At 44.8% G+C, this 24,259-nt stretch overlaps 1 protein-coding gene across 1 annotated transcript in view; it reads left to right on the top strand.

The window, feature by feature from the left end:
* CUNH1orf21 (chromosome unknown C1orf21 homolog) overlaps positions 1–24,259 on the top strand; it is a 139,871-nt gene that overhangs the window by 68,113 nt on the left and 47,499 nt on the right. Inside the window, exon 3 of the mRNA XM_068141332.1 lies at positions 17,354–17,448. Coding sequence (XP_067997433.1) covers positions 17,354–17,448 — 95 coding nt within the window. The remainder of the gene's footprint in view (positions 1–17,353; positions 17,449–24,259) is intronic.

The raw sequence follows: 24,259 nt of genomic DNA, 5'->3' as shown, positions 1-24,259 counted from the left end.
GAGATTGCTTTCCCAAATGGATAGCAGGTAATTTTGCAATAGGAAAACCAAGGAAAGAGGGTTCCTGTGTTACTCCTATGACTCCTATGTTACTATTTGGGAAATCACAATTTTAGTTTTTTTCTCTTCCATGGGAGTGTACTTGGAATTGCTTGGCCTGAAGGGGGCCTACACGAAGGCTGAAGAGGGACTGTTTACAAAGGCTTGTAGTGATAGCACGAGGGGCAATGGTTAGAAATTAGAGAAGAGCAGATTTAGATTGGATGTTAGGAACAAATTCTTTAGTATGAGGGTGCTAGAACACTGGAACAGGTTGCCCAGGGAGGTAGTTGAAGCCCCATCCCTGGATTCAGGATCATGCTTGACAAATCTCAGGCTGCGCCGGGGAGGTTTAGGCTGGATGTTAGGAAGAAGTTCTACACAGAGAGAATGATTGCCCATTGGAATGGGCTGCCTGGCGAGGTGGTGGAGTCACCATCATTGGAGGTGTTCAGGAGGAGACTTGATAGGGTGCTTGGTGCCATGGGTTAGTTGATTAGATGGGTTGGATTAGTTGATAGGTTGGATGCCATGATCTTGAAGGTCTCTTCCGGTCTGGTCTGGTCCATTCCATTCTATTCTAAAGTCTCTGAGCAATCTGATCTAGTGGAGGATGTCCCTGGTCATTGCAAGGGGGTTGGACTAGATGACCTTTGGAGGTCCCTTCTAACCCAACCCATTCTATGAGTCTATAAAGCAGAGCAGATATCCATAAATTAACTAGGTAGACTTGAGTGTCTCAAGATGTTGTCTTCTGGTAGTTAGTCAACTTGCAGTGTTTACAACCCCTTGTCATGATACTTGATGAGGGAATTACTCTGCAAAGTCATTCTACTTAGTGTATTTATGCAGACCTTCTCTGGTCCTCTCACAACAGGCTCTGCTAAATAGTCTGTTCCCACCTTTTTGATCAGCCCCTTTAAGCACTGAAAAGCCCCCAGAAGGTTTCCCAGGAGCCTTCTCTTCTCCAGGCTGAAAAGCCCCAACTCTCTCAGCTTGGTCTCGCACACAGCAGAGGGTTTCCAGCCCTCCCATTGTTGCTGTGGCCTCCTCTGGCCTCACTCCAACAGGTCCTGCAGAAGGGCAGAATCTCCTCCCTTCGCCTGCTGCCCACACTGCTGGGGATCAGCCCAGGACATGGCTGGCTCTGGAATGTGAGTGCTTGGTGTTAGTTTATGTCCAGCTTCTCACCCACCAGCACCCCCAAGTCCTTCTCTGCTGGGCAGAGTTAATTTGTGGTGAGACGGAGATGTCAAATCAGAATCTCCTGCGACTTCATGGGACTGTGAGCCAGGCAGTCCCTCATTGCCCATTGCCACCTTGGTTTGGGGAACTTCTTCAGGGTGTCCCCATTGTAACTGTTGATTGCTTGAAGGATACACTTCCATCAGAGTCCTGTGGGTGGTATGTGTTTGCTTTCAGGGCTTTAGATAAAGCTTCTGCAGCGTAGATTCTGCTTGGGGAAGTAGGCATCTTTCAGAGATAACAAATTAACTCTGAGCATCATAACCAGAGTAAAAGATTAATCTTTCCAATAGGTTAATTTTGTAGCTCTTCGGGTGGCCTGTAAGTAAAGTAATGTAATTAACTTTTGTATCTTTTGCATCTGGAAATGTTTGCTGTCTTTTATAAATCAAATTTTCATTAGTTCCCTTCCCTCCTCCCTCGGTTTACAGAAGTACTTGCAAAGAGAAGACGCTTGTGCTCATCCTCAATCTCCAGTAGGTTTCTGGTCCTGGATAATTATTCTGCCCCTTTCATAAAGCAATTAATAACAATGTAATAGCTGTGGCTTTACAAATATCCTTTGAGGTACGTGAGCAGTGGAAATTTGATACACTAACATTAATAGAAAGCCAAAAAGGATATGAAAATCCATTTTGACTCATGTTGCAGGGCAACAATCTCACTTAATAGTTGATTGATTGAGAATGGCATTACTTGTGAAGTAAAGAGGAATTGGGGGTTTTATTGTCAAGGCAATGCAAGAGTCTTTGTCATGGATTTGCAGTAATTGAAAATGTGTAATTTTGGGGGTGTGGAGTGGTAATGACTCTTTTTTTTTTTTTCCAGGGAACTCTTGGGGTGGCTCAGTTCAGGAGAGGTTATTGATGTCTAGAACTGTTGGTCGATATGTTAAAGGCGCTGGTAGCAGCAGGTGCTCCACTGCCATACAAGGGACACTCACAGTAATGGTTTATTGGGATGTTTTCTGGTATCTGAATGGTCCTTGTCAGGTTCTGTGCTGTAAAGATAAATGTTTTGCAGTGCAGTACATAGACAGATGCCAGCTGAGGGAGAGTCAGCAGAGACTGAGAGGTTCACTACAGAATCCCAGCATGGTGGGGTTTGGAAAGGACCTCTGGTGATCATCCAGTCCAAATTCCCATCCTGAAGCAGGGTCACCCATAGCAGGTTGCCCAGGACCACAATGGCCATGCAGGTTTGGAGTCTCCCCGGAGAAGGAGATTCCACAGCCTCTCTGGGCAACCTGTGCCAGGGCTCTGGCACCCTCACAGCAAAGAAACTTTTCATCATGGAGGTGGAACCTCCTGGGCTTCAGTTTGTGTCCATTGTCCCTTATCCTGTCACTGGGCACCACTGAGAGTGGGAGTCTGGCCCCATCCTCTTGCCTTCTGCCCTTTTGCTCTTGCTGAGCACTGATCAGTTCTCTTCAATTTAGTGGTGTTGAAAAGCCTAAAGAGAATGAAGACTTTAGTTCTTCATGGGTTGTTTCTTTCCTTTTCCTCCCTGGCTGCACTGTGCTGTCTAGACAGGCTGGGGTGATGACTTTGGGATAGTTTCCAGGTTGCAAGTGGAGAGAGGCAAGAGCATGGCACCTGCCTCTTCTCTTTGGCCAAGGAGGTCACTCACTGCCCACAAGCTTGCTAGGTTTTTGCCACCTAGTTGAATTGTAGGAGAAATTTCAGCCCTTCATGGGTTGCCCCATTGTGTTCTGTTACATTTACTGGTCTGGTTCCCAGGCATTCCTCTTCTATTTTGTCTCTCCCTTCCACAACAAAGAAATCTATGGCTGAAATAAAGTACTGTGTGCTCAGCTGGCTAAGAAGGCCAACAACATCCTGGCCTCGATCAGCAATAGCATGGCCAGCAGCAGAAGGGTGCTGTACTCAGCACTAGTGAGGTGGCACCTCCCATGCTGCATTCTGTTTTGGAGCCTTCATACTAAGGACGACATTGAGGTACTGGAGTGGGTCCAGAGAAAGACAATGGAGCTGATAAAGGGTCTGGAGAACAGGTCTGTTGAGGAGCAGCTGAGGGAACTGGGGTGGTTCAGCCTGAAGAGAAGGAGGCTGATGGAAGACCTTCTGGAGCCAGGTGGGGGTCAGTCCCAAGTAGCTAGTGATAGGACAAGAGGAAATGGCCTTAAGTAGCACCAAGGCAGGTTTAGGTTGGGCAATTTCTTTACTGAAAGAGTAGTTAAGCCCTGCAACAGGCTGCCCAGGGCAGTGGTGGAGTCCCCATCCCTTGAGGAATTTAAAAGACACGTAGATGTAGTGCTAAGGGAGGTGGTTTAGTGGTGACCTGGCAGTGCTTGGTAAATGGTTGGACTTGATGATCTTAAAGATGAAAATGCTTCTTTGATTCTATGGAAGTGAAGCCAGTTCTTTAAACTTTACTTTTGCAGTTCCTGGTGGTCAAAAAGTGTTTTCTTCAGGGCAGGGTCACACAATTTTGTTTAAAAATAAATTTGTATTGTTTAAATATAGTAAATCATGGGAAGTGCTGAACTTGCAGTTCCTCTAAGGCGCAGGGAGGCTTGTATGGGGCTGGCCCTTGCTGCTGCTCTGTCATGGTGCAGGGGCAGGATGGTGCAACTTTGATCCAAAAACCTACCTGTGGGCTTCAGACAAATGGCAATATTTTCAAGGCATAGACCTTTTGTTTTTCTCCTCTCTGTTCCTTTAATTAATCTCTCTGCTGCTTGTTTCCTCTCCTGCTCTCATTTCTAAATTTGATCTTTTTAGTGGGTTAGATAATTGCATTTACTGAGTATCCTTCCTGCTGAGCTCTGTCGCTGTCTTCTCCTCTACCTGAGAAATGGTTTCCTTTGAACAACCTGGTGTCTTGCTCAAAGTTATGTGTGAATTAAATGCAAAAAAAAGATTTGTGTTTTTGTTTTTTTAAAGTGTGTGTGTGTGTATATGGAGAGATATAGGTGAGTTACATAGCTTCAGCAAGCAAAAGGCTGGGTAGCTGAAAGGTAGCTATGAGTGCACGCCACAGACACTGGGGTTTTGCCGCTTAATTACAGACTAGCTCACAAAAGTCTAATTATGCCATCACATGGTGGTTTTTCTCAATACCATCCTAGACACAGAGTTTCCTCAAATCTTAGGTGTCAGTGGGAGTCCAAAAGATCTGGAGATTGTATTATGTAGGACAATTCTTACAAGGAATGGTAGAGGTAACTGGGATTGTTTAGCCTGGAGAAAAGGAGACTGAGAGGAGACCTTCTGACTCTCTACAACTACCTGAAAGGAGGCTGGAGCCAGCTGGGGGTCAGTCTTGTCTCAGAAGGAACAAGTGACAGGATGAGAGGACACAGCCTCAGGTTGTGCCAGGGGAGGTTTAGGTTAGACATGAGGAACAATTTCTTCCCTAAGGGGGTTGTCAAGCCCTGGAACAGGCTGCCCAGGGCAGTGGTGGAATCTCCATCCACAGAGAGATTTCAAAGCCGTGCAAATGTGGTGCTGAGGGGCGAGGCTTAGTGGTGACCTGACGGTGCTGGGTTAATGGTTGGGCTTGATGTTCTTAAAGGTTTCCTCCAACCAAAATGATTCTGTGATTAAAAACAGCACAAGCAAGGCAGAAGCAATGTTCTTAGTAGTAACTAAATGGCTGTCGAGGGTATTGAGGTTGTGTTTTTAAGTGTTTTTCTGAGGTAACAAAATGGCCACTGAAGTTGTAGTACCTTTCACAGAATTACTGAGGCTGCAATAGACCTCTAAGATCATCAAGTCCAGCCTGTTATGCAACACCACCACACTGACTAGACCATGTCACTAAGTGTCACATCCAATCTTTCCAGGGACAGCAACTCCACCACCTCTCTGGGCAGTCCATTCCAGTGTCTAATTACCATTTCCATGAGGAAGTGCTTCCTTATATTCAACCTAAACCTCCCCTGGTGCATCTTCAGGCCATGCCCTCTCGTCTTGTCACAAGTTGCCTGGGAGAGGAGCCTGACTCCCACCTTACTACAGTTTCCCTTCGTTTGATTGTAGGGTGTGGTAGGGTCCCCCCTGAGTCTCCTCTTCTCCAGGCTAAACACCCCCAGCTCCCTCAGCCTCTCATAAGACTTTCCCTCCAGCCCCCTCACCAGTCTTGTTGCTCCAGCACCGCAATATTTTTCTTGAAGTGAGGGGCCCCGAACTGTACACAGTACTTGAGGTGAGGCCTCACCAGTGCCATGTGAGTTTACCAGTTCCCCTGTGGATGAACCAGCTGCTGGCAGCATGTACATGGCTGGAGGGATTCAGTGGTGGATTTGACCTTTGACAGGGAGCCATGTTGGAGCAGAGCAGCAGCAGAGCATTGCCTTCCTTCATGAGGTCCAGGTGGCTTTGAGATTTCTGATCCTCCTTCTACCACATGCATACACTCACTGTTTTTAAGTGGGTTTAGGTAGTCAGTATTTTTCACTTGTTTATGCACCTTCCCATACTTCCTGTATTCCAGCTTATACCCATTGTTCCTTGTCTTATCACTGGCACCATCAAAAAGAGACTGGCCCCTCTTCTTGATACCCTTCCCCCAGATATTTATAGACATTAGTGAGGTCCCCTCTCAGCCTTCTTCAGACAAAGCAGCCTTAGCTCTCTGTGTCTTTCTTCAAAGAAGACATATTCAAGTTCCTTCATCATCCTCATAGTCCTCCTGTTGGACTCTATCCAATAGATCCCTCTCTCTCTGGAACTGGGGAGTCCAAAACTGGACACAATATTCCAGGTGTGGTCTCACCAGTGCAGAGTAGAGGGGGAGGAGAACCTCCCAAGACCTGCTGTTGTTTATCAAATTCAAACATTAAACCTGTAGAAACAGGGCAGCTAAATTATGGCATCATCACCTGCCATGCATTAGATCAGGAGGAGAAGGAATCAGATCTGAAATACATGAACTGAGGCATTGGATGAGCAATGGTATTGCTGATATTGGAATGGCACCTTCTGTCCCAGACTAGGCCTTTTGCAGGAGTGGACAGAGATACCCAAAGGACTGAAAGCTGCAGGCAGCTGGCAGCACTGGAAACTTCTGACAGCATTAATGAGGGATAGGGTTAATACGTCAGTATGAGTTTTTGTGCTTCTACAGCAACACAGATCACGATGATGTCCATTAAGTTAATGGAGCTCTGCTCCTGTCAAATCTGTTGGCCTGAGAGGAGTGCTGTCGTGATTTAGAAAAGGAAAAGGGCAGTAGAAGGGAATTTACTAGAATTTTTCAAGCAGATTTCACCCCTGAGGGAGTTACGTTCCATAAAGCACTGGATGTGACATGGGGCTATGGTAGGAACTACTTGATAGCTTTGAAAAGAGCTACCTTTATCCCACCTAGCTTTAGAGCAAGTGTCCTTCCAATGCTGCAAAAGTCCTCCATGTAGGGTGTGGGTTTTGTTATATTGAATGTCTCAGTCTCCCTTTTCCCTCCAAAAACCCAGCCCTGGCAGTCACATCTGCCTTGTGCAGAACCAGTATTTAGCATTCCTTGGGCATGTGTTAGGGTTGTGTGGGAAGAATTAAAAATACTTGAGGGCGGTCTTCCCAGATGTGCTGTGATTTTTGTGGTACATTCAGAGTTTTAAACAGCTAAGCTGTCAGATGATTTCTATTTTGTTGGCAGAAGTGGTGTGGGTTTTGTGCAGTTATGCTCTGTTTAATATCTGGTGGTGTCCACTGCCTCAGCTTCCAGCAGTGGCTGTATTTTAGATTGGATTAAGGGAAGGTAGCATCATTTGGGATAGCTAAGTGAGCATTTTCAGATGGTTCTTGGAGACAAAAAGGGTTGGCTCCTCTCCTTAGCTATTTTTTTGTGTGTGTAGCTCACATTAGTAAAACCAGCATGATCACTAGATCTAGAATTGCCCGCAAGTTGATAGCTTTGGGGGTTGATGACAGAGGAAGACAGCAGGCTCCTCACCCAGTGCTGGTTGATCTCTGATAAAACTTCACTTTCAACCCATGCCCAAGTGGATTAGAAATCTACCCTCACAGCTATTAAGTCAGAGTTGAAACAACCACATAGAAATCAAAAGAACCATATAGATACTGCTTCCTTGAGTGCCGGAAGCTGGAGCTTCAAGCTCATATACCCTCCATTAGCTAGTATTTGATTTGAGAAACATTCACAGGGCTTTTGCAAATCCTTTCTCTTAACTGTTGACTTTTTTTTGATCTTTGACGTAGCTTCTGCTGATACCCAAGCAGTCAGTAGTCACATACAGTAACACAGGTGGAATAATCCAAGGAGTTTACCTCATCCCTCCTGTGCTCCAAAACAGGATGGACTTCAGCCTGTCCCACTCAAAGCTGATGACTCAATCTTTAAAGACCCCTGATGGTGGAAAGGCTTTGTCCCTGGAGTTTGGGTTCCTGTCCCGGGTGACTTTCAAGATCAGACTTGATGTGGCCCTGGGCAGCCTGATCTGATTGGAGATGTCACTGCTGACTGCAAGCAGGTTGGACAAGATGGCCCTTGAGGGTCCTGTCCAACCCAGTGTAGTCTGTGAATCTGTGAAACTGCAACCACCCAAGCAATCTAATTCTACCCTTTGACTGTCTTGAAGTTAAAGATTTTTCCTGGTGTCTAGCCTGGCTCTTTCCAGAGTTAAGCTCATGTCCTACCAGTGAGGCTGTGGAGCTCAGAGTATTACTCCTCCTTTGCAGTGGCACCGTGGGTCATACTTGGCATGTTTTTTGTTTAGCATCTAAGTGGCTCAGCTGCTGTTTTATGTTTCAGTTAAGTTGCATCAAAATCTCTTACGATATTTTAAAATTATTTTTAGAACAAGCAATTCAGTCCTTATATTTAAATATAGCTTTTAGCTTTCAAGTCTTTGAGAGAGGGGAGCACGTGGATCTTTGATCCGTGGCATTCCTCGTGATCACAGCAGTAGGAGTTCCTGCCGCACCTGGCAGAAATAAGTACGGTAAAGAGAAATTTGTTAGAGAAAAAGTTCAGATTTTGCAGAACAGACGTGTTTCATTATGGATGAAGGGTAAATATTGGCATGTTCTTCCACAGAAACTAAAGAAAAATACGAAGCACAGGAGAATGAAGGTGTGGTTAGAAACTTTCTTCTTTGTGGTGTGACTGAAGTACCACTTCCCTCCTGTCTGATACTTGATCCAGCACTAAAAATAGACGAGAGACTCACCCATCATCCTGTTAATGACAGCAGAACCAAATCTGTTCATCCTTAGATGTCTGAAATGGGGATGCAAAGCAGTTCTTTATTTATTTAGATATTTTAAAACTTTATGTTTAACAAAAGATTTCTCCAGAAGTCCCAGTGAATCCAGACATTTGATGGAGTTACCTCTTTCTCTGGTGTTGTTTTTCTTTAACAGAGCCAGAAATAGCGTCATTACCAATGCTGCTGTGGTAATGGCACTTAGAAAGACGTCTGGAAGTGCTGAAGAAATTTTCCTCATTGGAACAGCCACAGTTTTCTTTATTTCCCCCCTCCTCTAGTAATTGATTCAATATTATAAGTTGATACATTCATTTATCACTCACATCATTATTAATGAGAGCTGTTTTCCTCTATCGCGTTGCCATGACAACCGGGTGACATGTTGGAGTAGAATTATCTGTTTCCAGATGGAGATCTTCATTCATAAGATTTGCCTACTGAGAATTTTTGCAGCATATTCAACTCAAAAATTCTCCTTTGCCCTTCCGAAGAGTTTGCTGCTAGAGGCGTTTCTGCTTTCTGGTGTGTGTTGTGTGATGGATTTTGTGGTGGCTGTTACACTCAACAATATTTCTCTCTTTTATTTGTGACTCCTTTATGTTGTTTTTCTTTCAATTCAATGGGGGTGCTTCTTTTCAACTCAGTATTTGCTCTGGAAGCCCTGTGAAACTGTTCCTCCTCCACTGGAGTTGTCTGGGATCTTCTTTTTTCACATACTTTAGCACACAACAGAAGACAGTACTTGATTCTTGTGAAAGGAGCATTGTTGTAGGTTAAGGATTAACTGTTACACCACAGAGTAGAACTCCAGAGAGGGAGGGAAGTCTCCAGAGGTAGGCATTGGATGTTGTAATAGGCCATACCATTCCTCTTCCTGTATTATCCCTAAATAAGGAGCAGACCTTCTGGTCCTCTCTCTTGGCTCCTGGCTCTGAGCTCTTAGCTTTTGCTTTCACTTGCTGTGTAGGAGGGAGGCCTTGCTGGCAGCTGGAAGCTATTTTTGCTGCATAGCGAGGCCCACCTTGGGGCCTAGGCCATGCCAATTTGGGTTGTATATATCCTTTTTACCTTAATACTTTTGTACTTTGCTTACTATTGTAAATATTATTTCTATTTAACTTCCAGTTCTGTGTGAGTGTTTTTATTTACTCCTTTGGGGTAAATTCTACATTCTGTCCTGAGCTGGTTGCTTAAACCAGGACAAGCATAAAAATATATCTTGGATATAAAGATGTAAAAATATATGTTGGATATAAAAGTGTAAGATTTCTCCCCTGAAGGTTTTGTCAAGCCCTGGAACAGGCTGCCCAGGGCAGTGGTGGAGTCCCCATCCCTGGAGGTGTTTAAAAGCTGGGTGGATGTGGTGCTGAGGGACATGGTTTAGTGGTGACCTGATAGCGCTGGGTTAACAGTTGAACTTAGAATAGAACAGAATTAGCCAGGTTGGAAAAGACTTTTGAGATCATCGAGTCAAACCTATCACCCAACACCATCTAATCAACTAAACCATGGCACCAAGCGCCCTATCCAGTCTCTTCCTAAACACCTCCAGTGATGGTGACTCCACCACCTCCCTGGGCAGCCCATTCCAATGGGCAATCACTCATTCTATGAAGAACTTCTTCCTAACATCCAGCCTAAACCTCCCCTGACACAGCTTGAGACTGTGACTTGGTGATCCTGAAGGTCTCTTCCAACCAAAACGATTCCATGATTCTGTGATTTCACTTTCTGGATGATATGCCATACTCCAAGTGATAGTGTCCTAAAATTGTTACCATATTCATTGCAGAATCACAGAATGATAGGGCTTGGAAGGCACCTCTGGAGATTGTCGAGTCCTACTCAGTTTTTCATCTGGCACAAGAAAGAAATATAAAAATGTTTTACTTTTGGTTTTTATATAAAACCATATGTAGAAAAAGGGTATTACTCTTTAGCAAGGTAAATATGCATAGAACTTTGTATAATTTCCTTTATCCTGATCTTACAGTTTTAAAGGTCTTGCTGACTCTCAGAATTTTAATTAGGTCTTGCTTAATCTCAGTCAAGATTTCAGGATTCCTCTGGATTAATTTCATCCATCAGATCAAAATAGCTCAAAAAGATGTATTTAGTAGAAATCAGAAGGTAAAAATCAAAAGGTGAATGTAGCATCCTCTATTTCATTAATTCCAGGTACACTCTTACCTTATAAAGCACAATTAGGTTAGAAGCCCTTTGCAAATACCTAAAGTTGTTACCTCTAGAAAAGAAATCAAGGGCCCATTCCTCCAACTTGTCTTTAGTCTACCTTTTATATTCAGTTAAAGCCATTAATGGCAATAAACCCCATGACATACTTCAAGGTTTGTCTGTTCCTTCCATTCTTCTGCATTTCACAGAATCAGAGACTGGTAAGGGTTGGAAGGGACCTCTGGGGATCATCTAGCCCAACACCCCTGATAAAGCAGGGTCACCCAGAATAGGTTCCCAGTATTGAAAGGCTGGATATTAGGAAATATTTCTGCACCAAAAAGGTTATCAAACACTGGTCTGCCCAGGGCAGTGGTGGAGTCACCATCCCTGGAGGTATTTAAACAATATGTGGACCTGGTGCTTAGGGGCATGGTTCAGTGGAGACCTTGCAGTGCTGGGTTGAGGATTGGAGCAGATGATCTTGAAGGTCTCTTCCACCCTAAGATATTCTGTGACCAGATGGGTTTGGAATCTCTCCAGAGAAGGAGACTCCACAACCTCTCTGGGCAGCCTGCTCCAGGGCTTCAGCACCCTCACACCAAATAGGTTTTTCCTTCTGTTCAGATGGAACCTCCTGGTCTCCAATTTGTGCTTGTTGCCACTCATCCTATCACTGAGCACTACTGAAAAGGGTCTGGCCTCATCCTCTTGCCCCCCACCTTTTAGCTCTTGCTGAGGATTGATCAGATCCCATCTCAGGCCGCTCTTGTCCAGACTCAACAGCCCCAGGTCTCTCAGCCTTTCCTCCTCACAGAGATGCTTCAAGCCCCTCAGCATCTCCATAGCCTCCACTGTCCTCTCTTCAGTAGTTCCCTGCCCTTCTTGAACTGGGGAGCCCAGTCCCTCATCATTCCATTAAGTACTGGAAGGACACAATAAGGTCTCCTGGTACTAGAGGGGGACCTGTGAGCAAAATTCATTGTTTCTTCTCTGCCAGCAGGAAAGTTGCTGTGATTTGGTACTTACTCTTATTTTAGCAGCTTAATTCAATAGCTACTGAAATCATTCAGTGGTAGGTTTTTTACTCAGTGCATTGACTAGTTCAGAAAGTGGATGTTTCCAGGTATGCCTTATCCAGCCTGGGAAGCTGTAGGGCTCATAGTCAGCTGGCTACTCCTCACTTTATTTTCTGTGTCAGTATAATTACTCAGCTGTTTTCTCTCCCCTTTGAAGGTGGAATCATATCTATTTATACCACCCTCCAGCAAGTGACTGCTCAATGTGAGCTGATGTTGCCAATATCTTGTATCTGTGCTCCCTAATTTAAGGAAAATATTTTGCCTGCGATAGGAAATTAAGAGAGCTTGTGAGTAATACTGTTACTTCAAACTTAACATCACTGATTTCTTCTCCCAAGTAACTAGCAATAGGATGAGAGGAAATGGGCTTAAGTTGTGCCAAGGGAGGTTTAGGTTGGATATTAGGAAAAATTTCTTTCCTGAAAGAGTGGTCAGGCATTGGAACAGGCTGGCCAGGAAGGTGGTGGAGTCACCACCTCTGGAGGTGTTTAAGGATTGTGTAGACATGGCAGTTCATAGTAGTCATGGTAGTTGAGTTAGGTTGGACTCAATGATCTTAAAAGTCATTATGATTCTATGCCCTTCATGAGGACCTGATAAAACTCACTGCTCCTGGCTCAACCCGCTCTGTTGCTCCTATTAGCTCATTTCAGAGGTTGGTCACTGCTATTCCACAGGCCAGTGCTGCATTCCCATGTTGGCCTGGTGTTGGTACATGTGCTGCTTGCTCCAAACACCACAGGCTTGCTGGATTTGCTAGCTGCATGGCACTCCTCTCTGGTAATCGTTTATGCAGGCACCAAAGCCTGCGTGTTGGACACTCAGCCTGCTTCTTCCCTAATGTGCCTCATCTTCAAGAGGGAGGCTTTTGGCCTTTAAGGCAGGTCATTAGCTGTAGATTGTGTCAAGCTGACACTGCTTTTTGAGATATGGGAATTGTCATGCCCAAACACATAGCAAATAGTGGAGCCTTCGTGTTAATGCAGTTAATTAATATTCACATTGCACCAGGTTAGGCATCAAGTGGAGAGCCACTAAGACACCGAGGGGACAGGAACAGCTACCTTATGAGGAAGGGCTGGGAGAACTGGGGCTGTTTAGCCTGGAGAAGACCAAAAGGTGATCTTCTCAGTTCATTCTAAAGGGTGAATGTCAGGAGGATGGAGTCAGGCTCTTCTGGGTGAATCCTAGGCAACCTGCTGTGGGTGACCCCGCTTTAGCAAAGGGGTTGGACTAGAGGATCTCCAGAGGTCCCCTTCAACCTGTGATTCTATGATTAATCTTGTAGGACTTTTTATTAAAGAGTAATTCTACTAACATCTACAGAAGCAGGTGCCTTCTACTTTGACTTCCTGAATTTCTTTTATCTGTGTGCTCCTGAGGGGAAGGTGGATTTCTCTGTAGTAAGTCTTGCTTGTTGGCATGGTGCATTCAACTTGTCCTGAAAGTGTAATGAAAAATTACTGGTTTATTTCTGGAAACTTCCTCACTGCTGCATGTTTCAGGCATGAATTGTGCAGACATTTGTACTTCCCGTGCAACTGGGAGGATGGAAGGAAGAGTAACATCAACTATGCTGTTCTACATGGATAGTTGAGTAGTTATTGTACTCACAACTAAAATGCTGTGGTGAAGCACACTTACTAACACTGTTTGAAATATTGGGAAGTTGCATGAGGAGTCTGTGCAAAGGTCTTTGCCACTGTTCCAGGGCTACCAGATGTATCTGGCAAACAAAGCAGAATTTGAAGGATCTGTGGCCAGGTTCAATGTGAATTTAAGATTACAGCTTTGAGAACTTTGGCTGATAATGATTTCTAAAAAACATTCAAGTGGAGCTGAAGGTGGAAAGGAAGAGTAGCCTAGAAATTCACCTCACCACCAAGAGTGGGAACAGGCTGCCCAGGTATCTCAAGTATTCCTTGAATGTCCCATGTCCATGTTGTAGTCATTATCCTCACCTATCCTCTGTCCACAAGTTCTCTAACATCTGTTCTCTTTATGAATCCTATACCATTCAGGGAGATCTCCACTGCAGTTAATAGCCAGAAAGGTTCTAGAGAAAACACAGGACTGGGACTGGTTGAAGATGGTCACCTGACTAATAGAAATGAAGGAAAAGCCTAGGCAATCAATGACTAGTTTTTTAACTCAGTCTTTAATAATACTGATAGACCTGAGGCTGCCTGGTTCCCTGAGCTAGAGGACCACAAGTCTTGGAGCAGCCACTTTCCATTTGAGGACACCGAAGTTGTACGGGACCAGCTGTATCAGCTGAATGTCCATAAGTCCATGAGCCTGATGAGATTCACCCTGGAGTTCTGAGGTTGCTGGTGGATATTATGGAACGACCTCTCTTGTTCATCTCAAAAGCCTTAGGAGCCTGAGGAGGTCACTGCTGACTGGAAGCTAGCAAATGTAATTCCTGTCTACAAAAAGGGCATTGAGGAAGAGCCAGGGAACTACAGACCTGTGAAGTCTGACCCCAGTTCCTGGAAAAAATAATGGAGATGATGATACTGGGCATTACAGAGAGGCATGTAAAGAATAATGCAGTCATCAGGCACAGCTGTCATGGGATCACATGGACAGTGCCCTTGTCCACTTGCTACACAACACAATGTCTCCAGGGAAGCATCCCTGACATACAGTCCACTAGGATGTTGTCCTGCCTGGGCAGGTGCTTGGTTTTCAAGCACAATTAATCTGCTGGACTAAGAAAGAGACACGTCTCAGAGGTTATTTTTGCCACTGAATGTCAGGAGCTCCATACCTTACTCATGTTTTACAAGGCAGGGTTGGATGTGCCTCACTTTTAGTCTACATGGACTAGCTGTGGGTTGTGCAACCTCCTTTGTGCTATTTTCTCTTTCTCATGGCTTTTCCTATTCACATCCCTCCGTGCCACCGTGGGAGTTTTATGCTTTTGCAGCGTGTGGGTTTTATTGCTAATCACAACAGAGATCATTGAAGCAGTGAGAAAAATGTGAGTTAGATACTGCAGTCAATCAAATCCTTCTAATTCCCAGGTTTCATTGTGTTCAGCCTCTTTGGTTTTATGAATTGTCACCTCCAGAGGAGCTAAATTACACTGAAAAAAGGGAAAACCCAGAGTTGTTGTTGTTGTTCACATTTACAGATCTAGTAATATTGTCTGCAATTCTTCCATCTGTTGTGAGGTGCCATATCAGGGGTGCTGCTGTTTGACAAATTCACAGGTTTATTGTTTAAATTCTAGAAGAAATAAAGCATGCATGGATATGGAGTAGGCCAAATTCGGCTTTGGGCCAAAGGGGAAACAGCAGCAGCAGATTTTGCATTAACCAGCTGTGGATTTGCCTTTGTTGTCAGCTGGGCAAAGATGAGCCAACATGTGGCCAAGAAGGCTAATGGCAGCCTGGCCTGATGCAGTAATAGGTTGGTTAGCAGGACTGGGACAGTGATTGTCCCACTGTATTCAGCAACGGTGAGGCTGTGTCTCAAATACTGGGTTCAGATTTGGGCCCATCACTCCAAGAAGGACATTAAGATGCTTGAGCAGATCCAGAGAAGTGCCATGAAACTGGTGAAGGGGCTGGAGAACAGGTCAAGTGAGGAGCAGGTGAGGGAACTGGGGTTGTTTAGCCTGGAGAAAAAGAGGCTGAGGGGAGTCCTCCCTGAAAGGAGGTTGGAGCCAGATGGGGATCAGACTCTTCTCCCAGGTAACAAGTGATAGGGTGAGGGGAGATGGCCTCAGGTTGTACCAGGGGGAGATTTAAGTTGCACATTAGGAAAAACTTCTGTCCTGCAAGAGTAGTCAGGCATTGGAACAGGCTACCCAGGGAGGTGGTGGAGTCACCATCCCTGGGGATGTTCAAAGAACATGTAGCCATGGCACTTGGGGACATGGTTTAGTGAGCATGGTGGTGTTGAGTTGATGGTTGGACCTGAGCGTCTTAGAGGTCTTTTACAACCTTTATGATCCTATACATGGAAAACCATGTTGTATCTTTAAAAGAAGATTGGTTTAGGCTTATTTAACTTCTTCACTCTCTGGTTAATGATTTCCAGAAAACAAACTTCCTTTTAAGTTATTCTGATTGTTTTCAGCAATAGAGTAACCCAGAAAAATCCCTTTAGGCTTTTTGTTTTCCTTTATCAAGTGAGATAAATAGCTTGAAAACTCAAAGAAATAGAATCAAATTCATGCTGTTTCTTCTAATTTGCCCAGATTTTGCCTTTTATTCCCAGTGTACCATGACTCATTTAATTTTTGGATCAACATTTTCCACTTACATGGGATAAAGTTTCTTTTTCACATACATGCTGGCTGGAGAAGTGTGGATGCAAAACTCTGGGGGTTTGTCTGATGGATTCACGTGTTACAGAGATAACCAGAGCAGAAAGTGATAGTGTTGGGACTGCAAGGACTATGTTTGCAGGCTAGAGAGAACCACCACTTTTTCCTGTGTCACATGTTGTCCTACCAAAGGGGAAAAAAAATCCCTCTGTTCAAGTTTTAGTGAAGCTGTTTGCTGTGGGATAGTGCATGTATGTTAAATGTATTTCAGTGCTGGCACTGGAGCTGGGAATTCAGTATTCCATAGAATCACAGAATGGCCTAGGTTGGAAGGGACCTCAGAGATCATCTACTGCAACCTCCCTACCATGGGTGAGATGCCTCTCAGCTAGATTTGGCTGCTCAAGGCCTCATCCAACCTGGCCTTGAACACCTCCAGGGAGGGAACATCTACAACCTCTTTGGGCAAACTATTCCAGAGTCTCACTACCCTTGTGTTCTTCCTAACTTCTTCCTAAAATGTAGTGGACAAGCTGAAGTACCTAGCTGATGAACATTAATGGCAAACCAGGAATCTTACTCCTCTTATTTATTTTCTCACTTTAGAAAACATTCATGTGTGGGGAAAATGGTTGTGGAGGGGGGAGTGGGGAGAGGAAGATGGTCAGCGTGGGTTCCTTTCTCCAGCAATCACTGCATGACTGTGCATTGTGTGCCTTTAGCTTTAGCTCCATTAAAACAGGGCAGGAAAACCAAAATTAAAACCAAATGCATTAGCTTTTGGGATTGGGTGTTTGGGGATGGGGGGTGGCTTTTAACTGAAATCTTAAATAACCTCCATCAGCACTGCTGTTTAAAAAAGCTTTTCTCAATGCAAGGAGCACCCACGAGCAGACTGCTCTCTCTAGTAACTACTGTACATCGCTTGTTTGCCCACTGACGATGAACATGCAGGCAGGACGGAGGAGCAGAGAACTTGTTGGTATTCAACCTGTTATACAGGAAATGAGAGGTGTGAGGGAGAGTACATACCATATGTCCCCTATTCATAGTGCTGTGGCTGTGCTGGACCACAGAGCTACTAGAAACCAGAGCTGTACATTCTCACTGAAGCTTCAGTCAGGAAGAGCTTCCTTGGTATCAGTCACATTTAAGCGTTTGAAACTATATACATGTACTTTTTAGCTACTTTGCTTAATTAGGGTCTTTTCTAGCTAGCTGTTTTGGTTTTAGTTTGGTTTTTGTCCCAGCTGCTGAACAACACTGGTTCAAAAATTATTATTTTTTTTCTTTTTTTCTTTTTTTGTTTTGTTTCCTTTTTTTGTTTTTCTTGGTGCTCAGATGAGTATAGGATCAAACCAGTGGAAGAGGTCAAATACATGAAAAATGGGGGAGAAGATGATCAGAAAATAGCAGCCAGGAACCAAGAAAACTTGGTAAGGATTGAACTTATCGCTTATCTAATAAACTAACGTGGCTCTGCTTTTGTCATGAAATATGCAACGTGCAGCACATTCCAGCTACAGCTTACAGCAGGCGGCAAGAGGATTTCCTCCACAGTGTCAGAACCCTCTACAAAGCTCCCAGAGAAGGTGCAAAACACAACTTTTACCTGCTTGTCTTCCTGAATTAGGCTCCACTTGATCTTGGAGTGAGCATTTCCATGAGATTACCTGCTCCCCATCCTTTGCAGATCCAATATACACCCTCTGAAATGTGTGTGTCCATATTGCAAAGGGGTTGGGAGTAAACCAGCAGTATGACAATGGCCTACTTACACAGATATTATTTGTTCTGTTTTTCCTGGGTTACATCTTTTAAAATTCACCAGGAAGGCAGTTTGCAATAAAAAAAAGTAATCTATTCCTAACACAGCAGTCTCAGGAGTCATTTTATGTGTTTCTTTTCCCCTGATTTGAGCACCTTCCTGGCTCATACTTCCACTAACAGGAAGGAAATGGCAGGTAAAGCCTTAGTACTACTTGAAATAACTAGGATGCAGTTGATGCGCCTTAAAAATCACGGTTGAGTCACTTCTGGCATTTCTGAGAAGTCATTTCTCCTCTTCTAAAGCTGAAAGAATGTCAACTTTAGAATTGTCTGATTGGGGCTTTGCCTGGTTTAACTCTTTGAAGACTTCTCACAGTTACAGTAGTTGGGTGCAAAATTTCACATCCGGTTCCGCTCCTTCATTGCAGCTTTTCTTCCTGTAGGATTGTTTGGGTTTTCTCCCCTCTGTCAGTAAGACCAAAGGTGAAACATCAGCAGCAGATTTCACATTAACCATTACCACCAGCTGTGGATTTGCCTTGGTCAACAACTGGCTGAAGATGAGCCAACATGTGCCTGGGTGGCCAAGAAAGCCAACAGCATCCTGGCCTGGATCAGCAACAGTGTGCCCATCAGGACCGGAGCAGGGATTGTCCCCCAGTACTCAGCAATGGTGAGGCTGCACCTCAAGTACTGGGTTCAGATTTGGGCCCATCACCCCAAGAAACATTGAGGTGCTGTAGCAGGTCTGAAAGAGGGCAACAAAGCTGGTGTAGGGTCTGGAGAACAGGTCGGGTGAGGAGCAGCTGAGGGACCTGGGGGTGTTCACCCTGAAGAAAAAGAGGCTGATGGTAAACCTGGCTCTCTAAAATTCCCTGAAAGGAGGTTGGAACCAGGTGGAGGCCAGTCTTTTCTCCCAAGTAACAAGTGATAAGATGAGAGGAAATGGCCTCAAGTTGCACCAGGGTAGGTTTAGATTGGGCACAAGGAACAGTTTCTTCCCCGAAAGGGTTGTCAAGCCCTGGACCAGGCTGCCCATGGCAGTTGTGGAGTCCCCATGCCTGGAGGGATTGAAAAGCCACACAGATGTGGTGGTGTTGAGAGATGGTTTAGTGATGACCTGGCAGTGCTAACAGTTGGACTTGATGATCTTAAAGGTCTACTCCAGCCTAAATGATCCTGTGATCATTGGGCAACTGCACTAAAGCCCACTGTTCAGGATCTTTTCCTCTCTGAAGATGTCATTGAACTCCAGCAACCTGGAGTTCCCACTTCCAGACACACATCCTTGACTTGCACAAGGATGTGTGCGTTGCAGAGCTGATTTTGCTGTCCTAAGACTATTGTTTAAGTGCTGGTGGAACAGCAGGGAAGATGATATCTGCCTCAGTCTCCAGATCAGGTGTTTGCTGCCTGCCATTCTGCATCGCTGATGCCTCAGTGGACAGCACAGCTTCAGCTGGCAGCAGGATTTGTGTTTTTTTAGCGCCTCAGGAACATTGCTGAGAAGATCACCTTTTCTGGCAGCATCCACAGTGCATTTAGCTTCATCACCAGTGTAAGCATGTTTGTTTTGAACTGGATGATGTGTGACTGCAAGAAATTACTTGTTTGGTTTAGAGACCTCTGCTTTGTTGGTAAGCAAAGAAAAAGGAAAAATGAGCAAAACACTCAGGGTTTTTTTATTTAAAAATGGAGGAAAGTGTAGCAGGTTTGATTTTAAACTAACCTTCAGCTGTAGTTAGAGTATGTGTAGAAGGTAACATGCCACTTGAATATCAACAAGGAATAGTTCAGGGCAGCTTAGGTCTGCTGAGGTGGCACAGTTGCTAAAGTATTCAAAACGAGGCAGATATATTTTGCACTTTGGTGAGTGCCTGCTTTCCTAGTTGTGAGCCTGATTAAATTTGGGAAGAGACCTTTCTGCAGCACAGTGCTTGTTACTTTATTATTGACAGGCTATGTTTGATGGGAGTGATGGGAAATACAACTTAATATGGGGTTGGAGGGCTGGTATAACTCTGTCACATCTCTCAGGAGAGAGAACAATACAGTACCACAAGAAAGTCTTCAGTCAGATTATATACTTTAAAACAAACCCCATCTTGCACTCCCCAAAGGCTTTATTTTCCTTTTCCTCATCTTCCTATAAGGAGATTACATTGTCTGTAATATATGCAGCTTTTTAATCCAGGGAATTGTCAAGTCCTCATCATTCCTGGATTTTTTTTCAAGGGGTTCACTGTTCAAGTTCTCCTTTGTAAACATGGTTTAGTTCCCTGCTTAGAAGACGGGTTAAGCTACCCATCACTCAGGCTTTAGTTTTCTGAACGTTTGCTTACATAATCCTGCCTTCTCATCAGCCATTTCCAGGCAACAGAAATTTTAGGAGCAAGGAAAGGCGGTGGCAGAAGCAACCAGCCTTTTTCTCTCCTCTCTTGTTTCTTAATCCCACCTTTCTTTATTGTCACAGGGTTGCTAATTCACATCTCCCTCAGAAACGTGGCCCGGATGAGATGTATAACCTGAATGCCATTGTAGACCGTTCCCTGGGAACTGCTCTAGTGTAGGTTATCTTATCCTCTCATACTTCTGCTTGAACTCAGATGCCATTGAATTTTTCAGTCCCATTATCATCACTGGTATTTTTTAAGGTATTTTGAAGTCTGACTTAAAAAAAGAAATCTCTGCTCAAGTGAAAATAAACCCACTTCCCTCAGAACTTAAGCTCTTTGATGTGGTGCCATCTCTGCCTTTGGTGTTGCAGTATATCTGAGTCAGGGCGAAAAAAAAAGGTCAGGCAAGTAGATAAAGAGGATGACCAGGCAAATTGCCTTTTTGTACTGGGGTGCTGTGGTCAGGGTCCCAGGCTTTTGTTCAGTTTAAAGACTGAGCTGGAGATGGGCTGCTACATGCATAGGTATTCCTGGGAGAGACAAGGCTCTCTCAGTGACTCACCATCTTCAACCTGAAGCTTAGGCAGGACTCAAACCTTGAGCAAGGCTGACACTGTGAAGCAGAAATACTCCCTAAATGGGAATACAGCTGGGGCTGTATGCCAGGTGAAACAGAAGATGCTCCATGTGAAGACATTTTCTGGCACAATCAAAGGCTTCCTTGAATTAAATCACAGGCTCTGGAACAGAGCCGGGGAGAAAGAAAGGAAATAAGAAAAGATAAAAAAGCCAAGCTTGTTTCAGCCTTGGTCACAGTCAGTTACTGTTTTCCTGCTGTCCTCTCATTGACATCATTCACTTTATCCAGGTTGTTTCTCCAGCTCTCCACTTGGCTGATGGAATCTCTCAGGTCCTGGTTTCATTCCTGTTACCTCAGCTCCCAGCATCTTCCTGTCTGGGCATCTTCATCCTCAAAACCAAGCCAGACAGGATGTGCTTGGTGGGGAAAATCTTGAGCTGACAGTCACATGTCCTTATAGCCTGCAGCTGGTTATGGGATGTAGCAGGATGAGGTGCTGGAGACCTAGGATTACACTGTGTGCTGCCATGCTGCACAGCTTGAGTTAATAGCTGTCAGCTAAACAGGAGTGTTTGGAGTCAGATGGGTAGATGGAGTCAGAACGAGTAGAGAAATGAAAGAAGTCATTTGTACTAGAGACATTTTTTAATCACAAGAGTTGGGCTAGATATTTGTAAGGAAACATGGAAATTATGCTAATTTTCAAATGAGATATGGGTGTGCTGGGAAGTGGATTATTATTCCTGGAGGTAAATAAACAGCTGTGATGGTTCTTTGTGCATTCTGAAACAGGACAGGCTGTGATGGTCCTGTGCTGGCATGGCTGGGAAGGCAGGCAGGCTGGCTTTGCCCTTGGTGGGCTGGGATCTGGCAGGGTCATTGGCTCAGGCACAGCTGAGACGATACTGTCTCCTCCCGCAGCTTGGTGCCAACATGCCAAGCGAGGTCATGAACATCCATGTTCAGCTCCTGTGGATCCACAGCAGTTCTGCAAAACCTGCTGGACAGAGGTGAGCTCTCCTGCATTTCACAGAATCACAGGATGCTTGGAAGGGACCTCTGGGGATCAGCTAATCCAAGCAGCTTGCCCATGATCACAGTGTCCATGTGGATTTGGAATCTCTCCAGAGAAGGAGATTCCACAGCCTCTCTCAGCAGCCTGCTCCAGGGCTCCAGCACCCTCACACCAAAGAAATTTTTCCTTCTGTTCAGATGGAACCTCCTGGGTTCCAGGTTGTGCTTGTTGCCCCTTGTCCTGTCACTGGGCACTGCTTTCAAGAGTCTGGCCCCATCCTCTTGCCCCCACCCTTTATCTATTGATTAGCATTGATCAGGTCTCCTCTCAAGCTGCTTTTCTCCAGGCTAAACAGCCCCAGATCTCTCAGCCTTTGCTCCTCACAGAGATGATCCAGTCCCTTCAGCATCTTTGTAGCCTCCACTGGAGTCTGCAGCATTTCCCTCTCTCTGTTGAACTGAGGAGCCCAGAACTGAACACAGCAACTTGAGCTGTGGCTTCACGAGGGCAGAGTAGAGCAAGGAGAAGAACCTCCCTTGACCTGCTGGCCACACTCTTTGGAATTCACCCCAGGACATCACTGGCCACTGTGACCTTGAGGGCATATTGCTGTCTCATGGTGAGCTCGTCCACCAGCAATCCCAGGTTCTTCTCCACAGAGCTGCTTTCCAGCAGGCCAACCCCTCACCTGTACTGGTGCAGAGGGTTATTTCTCCCTGAGGTACCTTCCTGTTTCCCCATCTTTTTAAGGGCGCTATGCAAAGAGACTTGTACCAAGGTTGAATTTACCACTAGGCAAATCTGGATTGGTATTTTTGTCCCTAAATATTAGCAAAAAGCTAGATCACAAACCTCATGTACCAGGTTTTGTCACTTTGGAAAGCTAAAATGCTAAAAATAAGGAAGTATTAATATTTTAAAGGGCTAAATCTATTCTGAAAACCTGTGTGGCCAGTATAAATAATACATTGGACCATTTCTGAAGATCTCTGAATTGTTTGTTTGGAAAGAACTCGCTGCTTAGCTTTATGCTGTTGTGTTAAATCCACAGAGTACAATCTCAACACTCTATTTAATGTTCATAATAGGACAAACTTAATTATCTTCATGTCCATACTCCAGTGGTTTTCCATTGTAGAACTTTGTGGCCAGGAAGGGTAAAATAAAACGGTGTGTGGTACTGCTGCAGCTTAGTATTGCTTTGGCAAACTTGAGCTGTATGTTTTCCTCTGAAGTGGTCTGTAATAGCACAAAGACCTCTGAAAATATCAAATTCATGGATTCATAGATTCATGGAGTGGTTTGGATTGGAAAGGACCTTAAAGGTCATCCAGTTCTAGCCCTTCTACCGTAGGCAGGGACACCTCCCACTAGACCAGGTTGCTCAAGGCCCCATACAACCTGGCCTTGAACACCTCCAGGGAGGGGGCATCCACAACATCCCTGGGCAGCCTATTCCAGTGTCTCACCACCCTCACTATGAAGAGTTTCTTCCTAATATCCAGTCTAAGTCTGCCATCTGCCATCTTCCATCCTCATTCCCCATGTCCTCTCACTACAAGTTCTTGTAATAAGTCCCTCCCCATCTTTCCTGTGGGCCCGGTTCAGGTAGCGGAAGGCCCACTCTAAGGTCTCCCTAGAGCCTTCTCTTCTCCAGGCTGAACAGCTCCAACTCTCTCAGCCTGTCCCCATAGAGAAAGTGCTCCAGCACTGTGATTGTCCTCCTGGCCTCCTCTGGATCTGCTCCAGAAGCTTTGTGTCCCTCTTATTCTGGAGGCCCCAGAACTGGATACAATGCTCCAGGTGGGGTCTCATGAGAGCAGAGGGGCAGAATCACCTCCTTCATCCTGCTGGTCACAGTGCTTTTGAAGTTGCCTTCTGGGCTGCCATCGACCATTGCTGGCTCATGTTGAGTTTTTCAGCAAATGATACCCCTGAGTCCTTCTCCTCCAGAGCCATTCCTCAGGCACTACTCTTGAGCCATTCCTTGTCCAACCTATAAAGGTGCATTATTGTGTGTTGGGTGGTTGACTAGATATTTATGGCAGCTCAATTTTGAGATGTTTTTGCAGCTTTTACTAATAGAATTTTTTTGTTGTTTTTTGGTCTTCATTGGTACAGAAAGCTACTTACTGGGATTTTTATTTGAACCCTCAACACAGCTGGGCATAATCCACTGTTCTGTCCCTACGCTCCATAATGAAATTGCATATTAGGGCCTGAGATTAATTCCTGCTGGAGTTGGAAGGAAATTGCCTCTCCCCATTGCTCTTGCTCTCTCACTCCATCTTTAATAACACATACAGTGGTTTGCTTCTTGTTTTTCCCCAGTGAGTATGAATTCCCACTCCATGTACCTGCAAATGTAATTTTTGTCATGCTGGTATCACACTCCTGATGTTATGGAAGTCAAAGCCAGGGACAGGGAGGAAGAACTGCCCATTGTAAGTGCAGATCAGGTTCGTGATCATCTGAAGAACCTGAAA

The sequence above is a fragment of the Melanerpes formicivorus genome, unplaced genomic scaffold, assembly GCF_026170545.1.
Source record: "Melanerpes formicivorus ecotype bairdi unplaced genomic scaffold, bMelFor1.0.p_v2 SCAF_7, whole genome shotgun sequence".
NCBI classification, from domain to species: Eukaryota; Metazoa; Chordata; class Aves; order Piciformes; family Picidae; genus Melanerpes; species Melanerpes formicivorus.
Note: the sequence above shows the minus strand (reverse complement) of the source record. Positions and strands in the feature narration are given on the sequence as shown.